The 10,931-nt window shown below is 66.7% G+C and overlaps 1 protein-coding gene across 2 annotated transcripts; it reads right to left on the bottom strand.

Moving 5' to 3' along the window:
• Positions 1-1,862: 1,862 nt before the first annotated feature.
• On the bottom strand, positions 1,863-8,764 carry LOC137466459 (dnaJ homolog subfamily B member 1-like). 2 transcript variants are annotated; one of them, XM_068178187.1, is made up of 3 exons: positions 8,446-8,764; positions 7,042-7,601; positions 1,863-2,102 (listed from the first exon to the last, which is right to left on the bottom strand). In XM_068178187.1, exons 1-3 carry the CDS (start codon positions 8,654-8,656, stop codon positions 1,872-1,874), a joined length of 1,002 nt encoding a protein of 333 aa, XP_068034288.1. In that variant the 5' UTR covers positions 8,657-8,764; the 3' UTR covers positions 1,863-1,871. The 2 variants fall into 2 exon arrangements, with proteins under 2 accessions (XP_068034288.1, XP_068034289.1); XM_068178188.1 differs by having other exon boundaries at positions 8,460-8,591.
• Between the last annotated feature and the right edge of the window lie 2,167 nt (positions 8,765-10,931).

A 10,931-nucleotide genomic window follows, 5' to 3' on the forward strand; every position in this document is an offset into this window, starting at 1 on the left:
AAACACCCCGGGGACCCCCAAATTCCCACAAAGGCACCTCGGGACCCCCCAGAAACCCCTCGAGACCCCCCAAAAACACCCCGGGGACCCCCAAATTCCCACAAAGGCACCTCGGGACCCCCCAGAAACCCCTCGAGACCCCCCAAAAACACCCCGGGGACCCCCAAATTCCCACAAAGGCACCTCGGGACCCCACAGAAACCCCTCCAGACCCCCCAAAACCCCCCGGGGACCCCCAAATTCCCATAAAGGCACATCAGGGACCCCCAAAAACCCCCCGGGGACCCCCAAATTCCCATAAAGGCACCTCGGGACCCCCAAAGTGCAGACATGGGGTGACGGGGACACCCCAAGACCCCCCAAAAACCCCCCGGGGGACCCCCAAATTCCCATAAAGGCACATCAGGGACCCCCCAAAAACACCCCGGGGACCCCCAAATTCCCATAAAGGCACCTCGGGACCCCCAAAAAAACCCTTCGAGACCCCCCAAAAACCTCCCGGGGACCCCCAAATTCCCACAAGGGCACCTCGGGACCCCCCAGAAACCCCACGAGACCCCCCAAAAACACCCTGCGACCCCCAAATTCCCATAAAGGCACATCAGGGACCCCCCAGAAACCCCTCGAGACCCTCCAAAACACCCCGGGGACCCCCAAATTCCCATAAAGGCACCTCGGGACCCCCCAGAAACCCCTCCAGACCCCCCAAAAACCCCCCGGGGACCCCCAAATCCCCACAAAGGCACCTCGGGACCCCCAAAGCGCAGACATGGGGTGACCGGGACACCCCGAGACCCCCCAAAAACCCCCCGGGGACCCCCAAGTCCCCACAAGGGCACCTCGGGACCCCGCAGAAACCCCTCGAGACCCCCCAAAAACCCCCCGGGGACCCCCAAATTCCCCCAAAGCCACAGCACACAGGTCACCCGGACCTCCACGCTGGGGGGGGGAGACACCCCAAAACCCCCGGGACAGCGGGGTGACCCCAAAACCCCTCCGAGCTCCGAGACTGGGCACAGGGACACCCCAAAACCCCCGGGACAGAGGGGTGACCCCAAAACCCCTCCGAGCTCCGAGACTGGGCACAGGGACGCCCCAAAACCCCTCAGTGCTTTGAGATTGGAAACAGGGACACCCCAAAACCCCCGGGACAGCGGGGTGACCCCAAAACCCCTCCGAGCTCTGAGACTGGGCACAGGGACACCCCAAAACCCCTCAGTGCTTTGAGATTGGAAACAGGGACACCCCAAAACCCCTCAGTGCTTTGAGATTGGAAACAGGGACACCCCAAAACCCCCACGACAGCGGGGTGACCCCAAAACCCCTCCGAGCTCCGAGACTGGGCACAGGGACACCCCAAAACCCCTCAGTGCTTTGAGATTGGAAACAGGGACACCCCAAAACCCCCACGACAGCGGGGTGACCCCAAAACCCCTCCGAGCTCCGAGACTGGGCACAGGGACACCCCGAAATCCCCACGACAGGGGGGTGACCCCAAAACCCCTCAGTGCTTTGAGATTGGAAACAGGGACACCCCAAAACCCCCGGGACAGCGGGGTGACCCCAAAACCCCTCCGAGCTCTGAGACTGGGCACAGGGACACCCCAAAACCCCTCAGTGCTTTGAGATTGGAAACAGGGACACCCCAAAACCCCTCAGTGCTTTGAGATTGGAAACAGGAACACCCCAAAACCCCCGGGACAGCGGGGTGACCCCAAAACCCCTCCGAGCTCCGAGACTGGGCACAGGGACACCCCAAAACCCCCAAGGCGGAGGAGCCCAGCGAGACCCCCCGAAGCCGGGGGTGTTTCAGGGGGTCTCCCCCCGAGTCCGCACCCCCCGCAGCCCCCCGGGCGGGGTTTTGGGGGGCACTAGAGGGGCAGGATCTGCTCCAGGAGGGTTTTGGAGGCCGGGGGAATCCTGTCGGGGAATTTGACCTCGAACTCGATGACGAGGTCGCCGCGCTGCTCGGGCGAGCGAGGGAAGGGCAGCCCCTCGCCCGGCACGCGGCGCTTGACGCCCGGCTTGAGCACGTCCTGGAACACCATGGGGATGGAGCGGCCGTCCAGCGTGGGGACGGTCACCGTGCAGCCACACAGAGCCTGGGGACACGTCAGGGACATGGGGACACGTCAGGGACACGGGGACATGGGGACACGTCAGGGACATGGGGACACAGGGGGACACAGGGGACACAGGGGGACACGGAGGTGTTCCACGTCCTGGAACACCATGGGGATGGAGCGGCCGTCCAGCGTGGGGACGGTCACCGTGCAGCCACACAGAGCCTGGGGACACGTCAGGGACATGGGGACACGTCAGGGACACGGGGACACGTCAGGGACATGGGGACACGTCAGGGACACATCAGGGACACGGGGACATGGGGACACATCAGGGACATGGGGACACAGGGGGACACAGGGGGACACAGGGACACGGAGGTGTTCCCTGTCCTGGAACACCATGGGGATGGAGCGGCCGTCCAGCGTGGGGACGGTCACCGTGCAGCCACACAGAGCCTGGGGACACGTCAGGGACATGGGGACACGTCAGGGACACGGGGACACGTCAGGGACATGGGGACACGTCAGGGACACATCAGGGACACGGGGACATGGGGACACATCAGGGACATGGGGACACAGGGGGACACAGGGGGACACAGGGACACGGAGGTGTTCCCTGTCCTGGAACACCATGGGGATGGAGCGGCCGTCCAGCGTGGGGACGGTCACCGTGCAGCCACACAGAGCCTGGGGACACGTCAGGGACACGTCAGGGACATGTCAGGGACATGGGGACACGTCAGGGACACGGGGACATGGGGACACGTCAGGGACATGGGGACACAGGGGGATACAGGGGGACACAGGGACACGGAGGTGTTCCACGTCCTGGAACACCATGGGGATGGAGCGGCCGTCCAGCGTGGGGACGGTCACCGTGCAGCCACACAGAGCCTGGGGACACGTCAGGGACACGGGGACACGTCAGGGACACGTCAGGGACATGGGGACATGTCAGGGACACGGGGACACGTCAGCCACACAGGGGACACAGGGGGACACAGGGACACGGAGGTGTTCCACGTCCTGGAACACCATGGGGATGGAGCAGCCGTCCAGCGTGGGGACGGTCACCGTGCAGCCACACAGAGCCTGGGGACACGTCAGGGACACGTCAGGGACACGGGGACATGGGGACACGTCAGGGACATGGGGACACAGGGGGACACAGGGGGACACAGGGACACGGAGGTCCCCTGGAACACCATGGGGATGGAGCGGCCGTCCAGCGTGGGGACGGTCACCGTGCAGCCACACGACACGGGGGACAGGTCTGTGACAGGTCAGGGACATGGGGACATGGGGACACAGGGACAGGTCAGGGACATGGGGACAGGTCAGGGACACGGGGACAGGTCAGGGACATGGGGACACGGGGACAGGTCAGGGACATGGGGACACGGGGACAGGTCAGGGACATGGGGACAGGTCAGGGACACAGGGACAGGTCAGGGACATGGGGACAGGTCAGGGACATGGGGACATGGGGACACAGGGACAGGTCAGGGACATGGGGACATGGGGACACAGGGACAGGTCAGGGACATGGGGACAGGTCAGGGACACGGGGACAGGTCAGGGACATGGGGACACGGGGACAGGTCAGGGACATGGGGACAGGTCAGGGACACAGGGACAGGTCAGGGACATGGGGACAGGTCAGGGACATGGGGACATGGGGACACAGGGACAGGTCAGGGACATGGGGACATGGGGACACAGGGACAGGTCAGGGACATGGGGACACGGGGACAGGTCAGGGACATGGGGACAGGTCAGGGACACGGGGACAGGTCAGGGACATGGGGACATGGGGACACAGGGACAGGTCAGGGACATGGGGACAGGTCAGGGACACGGGGACAGGTCAGGGACATGGGGACAGGTCAGGGACACGGGGACAGGTCAGGGACATGGGGACACGGGGACAGGTCAGGGACATGGGGACATGGGGACACAGGGACAGGTCAGGGACATGGGGACAGGTCAGGGACATGGGGACAAGTCAGGGACATGGGGACAGGTCAGGGACACGGGGACAGGTCAGGGACACAGGGACAGGTCAGGGACATGGGGACAGGTCAGGGACATGGGGACAAGTCAGGGACATGGGGACAGGTCAGGGACACAGGGACAGGTCAGGGACATGGGGACATGGGGACACAGGGACAGGTCAGGGACATGGGGACAGGTCAGGGACACGGGGACAGGTCAGGGACATGGGGACAGGTCAGGGACATGGGGACAAGTCAGGGACATGGGGACAGGTCAGGGACACGGGGACAGGTCAGGGACATGGGGACAGGTCAGGGACACGGGGACAGGTCAGGGACATGGGGACAGGTCAGGGACATGGGGACAGGTCAGGGACATGGGGACAAGTCAGGGACATGGGGACAGGTCAGGGACATGGGGACAAGTCAGGGACATGGGGACAGGTCAGGGACACGGGGACAGGTCAGGGACATGGGGACATGGGGACACAGGGACAGGTCAGGGACATGGGGACAGGTCAGGGACACGGGGACAGGTCAGGGACATGGGGACACGGGGACAGGTCAGGGACATGGGGACAGGTCAGGGACATGGGGACAAGTCAGGGACATGGGGACAGGTCAGGGACATGGGGACATGGGGACACAGGGACAGGTCAGGGACATGGGGACAGGTCAGGGACACGGGGACAGGTCAGGGACATGGGGACAGGTCAGGGACATGGGGACAAGTCAGGGACATGGGGACAGGTCAGGGACATGGGGACATGGGGACACAGGGACAGGTCAGGGACATGGGGACAGGTCAGGGACACGGGGACAGGTCAGGGACACGGGGACACGTCAGGGACATGGGGACACGGGGACAGGTCAGGGACACGGGGACAGGTCAGGGACATGGGGACACAGGGACAGGTCAGGGACACGGGGACAGGTCAGGGACATGGGGACACGGGGACAGGTCAGCGCTGGGCCGAGGGGAACCCCCGGCATGGCCCCACTGCCATGAGTGACCCCAGAGTGACCCCTGAGTGACCCCTGAGTGACCCCCCAGAGTGACCCCACAGTGACCCCTCAGAGTGACCCCAGAGTGACCCCCACCGTGGCCCCTCTGAGTGACCCCACAGTGACCCCTCAGAGTGACCCCAGAGTGACCCCCACCGTGGCCCCTCTGAGTAACCCCCCAGTGACCCCCCACAGTGACCCCCACCGTGGCCCCTCAGAGTGACCTGAGTGACCCCTCTGAGTGACCCCTCAGTGACCCCTCAGAGTGACCAGAGTAACCCCCCAGTGACCCCCCACAGTGACCCCACAGTGACCCCTCAGAGTGACCAGTGACCCCACAGTGACCCCCAGAGTGACCCCCCACTGACCCCCACAGTGACCCCACAGTGACCCCAACTGCCACCCACCCACCCCTGATGTCCCCACCGAGACCACCCCAGCTCAATGTCCCCATCTGACGTCCCCTGGAGACCACCCCAGCCCCCAGGTCCCCACCACCACCAAGACCAACCCCTGACGTCCCCACTAAGCCCACCCCATCTCCAATGTCCCCACCAAGACCACCCCGCCCTCAGTGTCCCCACCACCACCCACCCCTTGATGTCCCCAAGACCGCCCCACTCCCAACGTCCCCATTGCCACCCACTCCCAATGTCCCCACCAAGACCAGCCCATCTCCGACATCCCCACCAAGACCACCCCACCCCAATGTCCCCACCAAGACCACCCCACTCCCAATGTCCCCACTGCCACCCCATCTCCAATATCCCCACCAAGACCACCCCACCCCAATGTCCCCACCAAGACCAGCCCATCTCCGACATCCCCACCAAGACCACCCCACCCCAATGTCCCCACCAAGACCAATGCACCCCCAATGTCCCCACTGCCACCCCATCTCCGACATCCTCACCAAGACCACCCCACCCCAATGTCCCCACCAAGACTACCCCACTCCCAATGTCCCCACTGCCACCTCATCTCCGACATCCCCACCAAGACCACCCCACCCCAATGTCCCCACCAAGACCACCCCACCCCAATGTCCCCACTGCCACCCCATCTCCGACATCCCCACCAAGACCACCCCACCCCAATGTCCCCACCAAGACCAACGCACCCTCAATGTCCCCACCGCCACCCCAGCCCCGACGTCCCCACCAAGACCACCCCACTCCAATGTCCCCACTGCCACCCCAGCCCCGACGTCCACACCAAGACCACCCCACCCCAATGTCCCCACCAAGACCATCCCACACCCAGTGTCCCCACTGCCACCCCAGCCCCGATGTCCCCACCAACACCACCCCAACCCCAGTGTCTCCACTGTCACCCACCCACCCCGATGCCCCCACCAAGACCACCCCATCTCTGACATCCCCACCAAGCCCACCCATCCCTGATGTCCCCACCAAGCCCATCCCACCTCCATCATCCCCACCAAGCCCATCTTATCTCCATCATCTCCACCAAGCCCATCCCCTCCTTGATGTCCCCACCAAGCCCATCTTATCTCCATCATCCCCACCAAGCCCACCCAGCCCTGATGTCCCCACCAAGCCCATCCCACCTCCATCATCTCCACCAAGCCCACCCACTCCTTGATGTCCCCACCAAGCCCATCCCACCTCCATCATCCCCACCAAGCCCACCCAGCCCTGATGTCTCCACCAAGCCCATCCCACCTCCATCATCCCCACCAAGCCCATCCCACCTCCATCATCCCCACCAAGCCCATCCCACCTCCATCATCCCCACCAAGCCCACCCAGCCCTGATGTCTCCACCAAGCCCATCCCACCTCCATCATCCCCACCAAGCCCATCCCACCTCCATCATCCCCACCAAGCCCATCCCACCTCCATCATCCCCACCAAGCCCATCCCACCTCCATCATCCCCACCAAGCCCACCCAGCCCTGATGTCCCCACCAAGCCCAGCCAGCCCAGCCCCTGGCGGGCCGGCCCCGCTCACCTCGCGCAGGCTGATCTTGGCCGGGTAGACGATGTCGGAGCCCTCGCGGCGGAACACGTCGTGCGGCTTGTCCTTGAGCACGAACACCACGTCGGCCGGGATGTTGTTGGGGGTCTGGTCGCCCTCCTTGGGGAAGGTGATCTTGGTGCCCTCCTTCCACCCTCGCTTCACCTCGATGGTCAAGATCTTGTCCTCGTTCCTCACCGTCTTCCCGTCGGGGCCGAGGCGCTTGTGGGAGATCTTCATCTTCTTGGTGCAGCCGCTGTAGATCTCCTCCAGCGACACGCGCAGGTCGTACAGCACGGGGGGGTCCTGCTTGCGGCCCTCGCCCCCCCGGCCCCGCGGGAAGCTGACGCTGCCGAAGCCCCCCACGTGGAAGGTGTTGAAGGCCTCGTCGCCGTCCTCATCGTCGCCGTTGCGCTGCACGAAGAAGGTGTCGAAGGGGTTGCGCCCGTCGAAGAACTCGGCGAACATGGCGTGCGGGTCGCCGCGGAACGTGTAGGTGAAGGTGGGGCCGTTGGAGCCCCCCGGCCCGGGGGTCGGGGCTCCCCCTTTCAGCCCTGGCAGTTGGGGGGGAAGGCGCCCATCAGCCCCCCGGCCGCGCCGCCGGAGGGTGCGGGGTGAGCCGCGGGCAGGGCGTGGGGCGGCCGAGGGCGTGGGGAACCGGTTCTGCCCGTGGCGCCGACGCCGCTGACGGTCCCGGACGGGCCCCAACAGGCCCAGCCGGCTCCGGCGGCACCCCCCCGGCACGCCCCGGCGCCCTGCCTGGCTCCCCCGCCCCGGGCTGCTGGCCTGGCGCCGGCCACCGCCAGCCTTGCTGGCCACGCGGGCTACCAACCACGGAGCCCACCCCCGTGCCCCTCTCTGTGCCACGCCTGCCGTCGCCCTGCCGCCACCCTCGTGCCTGTGCCCCCCAAGCCCCGATCCTGGCCCCGCCACCTGTCCCTGTCACCTGTCCCCACCCCCTCACCTGCCTGGCTGTCACCCCCAAGACCCCCACCCCTCGCTCCCCCCCCGCAATCTCCCCTCCAGACCCCCACCCTCACCTGCGCCCCAACACCCCCGACCCCCCCCCTTTGCCCCAGCCCACCTCCCCCCTGCCCTCCCCACACCCCCTCCGACCCCCAGACCCCCTCCCCGACTGCCCCCGACCCCCAGGCCCCCTCACTGCCCCTCCCGTACCCCCCAAACCCCCTCCCCGCCTGCCCCCAGACCCCCTCTCTGCCTGCCCCAGACCCCCTCACCCTCTCACTGCCCCTCCCGTACCCCCCAAACCCCCTCCCCACCTGCCCCCAGACCCCCTCACTGCCCCCCAAACGCCCTCCCCGCCTGCCCCCAGACCCCCTCACTGCCCCCCAAACCCCCGGCCCGGCCCCCCCCCGGCCCCCCGGTGCCGCCGCTCACCCTCCTCCCCGTACTTGTCGAAGATCTCCCGTTTTTTGGGGTCGCTGAGCACGTCGTAGGCCTCGGCCACCTCCTTGAAGCGCTGCTCGGCGCCCGGCGAGCGGTCCTTGTCGGGGTGGCAGCGCAGCGCCTGCCGCCGGTACGCGCGGCGGATGTCGGCGGCGGAGGCCCCCCGGGACAGCCCCAGCGTGCGGTAATAATCCTTCCCCATGGCCGCCCCCGCTGCTCTGGCACCGGGCACGGCGAGGCTCCGCGGGACGGGCACGGGGAGGGAGCCCCGAGGGGCGGGGGGGGGGCGGGGAGGGACAGGGGAGGGACCGCGAGGGACCGGGGAGGGATGGGGATGGAGAGGGGAGGGACGGGGAGGGACCGGGAGAGATGGGGATGGAGAGGGGAGGGACCGGGAGGGACCGGGAGGGATGGGGATGGAGAGGGGAGAGACCGGGAGGGACCGGGAGGGATGGGGATGGAGAGGGGAGGGACCGGGAGGGACCGGGAGGGATCGGGGAGGGATGGGGATGGAGAGGGGAGGGACCGGGAGGGATCGGGGAGGGATGGGGATGGAGAGGGGAGAGACCGGGGAGGGACCGGGGAGGGATGGGGATGGAGAGGGGAGGGACGGGGAGGGACCGGGAGAGATGAGGATGGAGAGGGGAGGGACCGGGAGGGACCGGGGAGGGATGGGGATGGAGAGGGGAGGGACCGGGAGGGACCGGGAGAGATGGGGATGGAGAGGGGAGGGACGGGGAGGGACGGGGAGGGATGGGGATGGAGAGGGGAGGGACCGGGAGGGACCGGGAGGGATGGGGATGGAGAGGGGAGGGACCGGGAGGGACCGGGAGGGATGGGGATGGAGAGGGGAGGGACCGGGAGGGACCGGGGAGGGACCGGGGAGGGATGGGGATGGAGAGGGGAGGGACGGGGGAGGGACCGCGAGGGACCGGGAGAGATGGGGATGGAGAGGAGAGGGACCGCGAGGGACCGGGAGGGAGCGGGGGAGGGACCAGGGATAGACCGGGGATGGAGGGGGAGAGGGCTGGACTGGGGAGGGACCGGGGAATGGATCGGGATGGAGCGGGGGAGGGACCGGGAATGGAGCGGGGATAGAACGGGGAGGGACCGGGAATGGACCGAGGGGTGGAAGTGGTCCGGAAGAGGGACTGGGGGATGAAGCAGGGATAGAGCGGGGATGGAGCGGGGAGGAACCGGGATGGAAGTGGAGCGGAGGAAGGACCGGGGATGGGTCGAGAAGGGGCTGGACCGGAGCAGGGACCGGGGGAGGAGCGGGGGGGACGAGGAGGGTTCGGGAAAGGGCCGGGAGAGGGCGCGGGGACAGATGGGCGGAGGAACCGGGAGAGGAACCGGGGCGGGAGCCAGGGAGGGACCGGGAGGGGGATCGGGAGAGAGGGAACGGGGATGGGAACGGGGAGAAACCGGGATAGGAACAGGAATGGGAACGGGATGGGAATGGAGATGGGAACGGGATAGGAATGGGGATGGGAACAGGATGGGAACGGGATGGGGACGGGATGGGAACAGGGAGAAACCGGGATAGGAGCAGGGATGGGAATGGGATGGGAATGGAGATGGGAACGGGGTAGGAACGGGATGGGAACGGGGATGGGAACGGGATGGGAACGGGGTAGGAACGGGATGGGAACAGGGAGAAACCGGGATAGGAACAGGAATGGGAATGGGATGGGAACGGGGTGGGAACGGGATGGGAACGGGGATGGGAACGGGATGGGGAGGGGATAGGAATGGGGAGAAACCGGGATAGGAACAGGAATGGGAACGGGGTAAGAACGGGATGGGAACGGGATGGGAACGGGGTAAGAACGGGATGGGAACGGGGTAGGAACGGGATGGGAACGGGATGGGAATGGGATGGGAACGGGATGGGAACGGGATGGGAACGGGGAGAAACCGGGATAGGAACAGGAATGGGAACGGGATGGGAACGGGGTAAGAACGGGATGGGAACGGGATGGGAACGGGGAGAAACCGGGATAGGAACAGGAATGGGAACGGGATGGGAACGGGGTAAGAACGGGATGGGAACGGGATGGGAACAGGACAGAGCAGGGGCGAAGGAGGGGCCCGAGGCTTGCCGGGGCCGTCCCTGTCGCCTCCCGTGACAGCTGACCCTGCCACTGCTCGGTGTCGCCACCGTGACACCACCGGAGCCTCTGCCCGCCCCCGGCCGCGTCCCCGGGGGTGTCCCCGGCTCAACCCCCGGGGGCTGGAGCCAGCAGGGTGACAGCACGCCTGGGGAGCCGGGGGGACACGGGGGGACACGGGGGGACACGGGGGGACACGGGGACACAGGACATGGGGACAGAGAGGACATGGGGACACAGGACATGGGGACATGGGGACAGGGGGACAGGGACAGGGGGACGTGGGGACACAGGTCATGGGGACATGGGGACATTTGGGACAGGGACAGGGGGACGTGGGGACACAGGACATGGGGACAGAGAGGA

This window comes from Anomalospiza imberbis, unplaced genomic scaffold (genome assembly GCF_031753505.1).
Source record: "Anomalospiza imberbis isolate Cuckoo-Finch-1a 21T00152 unplaced genomic scaffold, ASM3175350v1 scaffold_218, whole genome shotgun sequence".
In the NCBI taxonomy this organism is placed as follows: Eukaryota; Metazoa; Chordata; class Aves; order Passeriformes; family Viduidae; genus Anomalospiza; species Anomalospiza imberbis.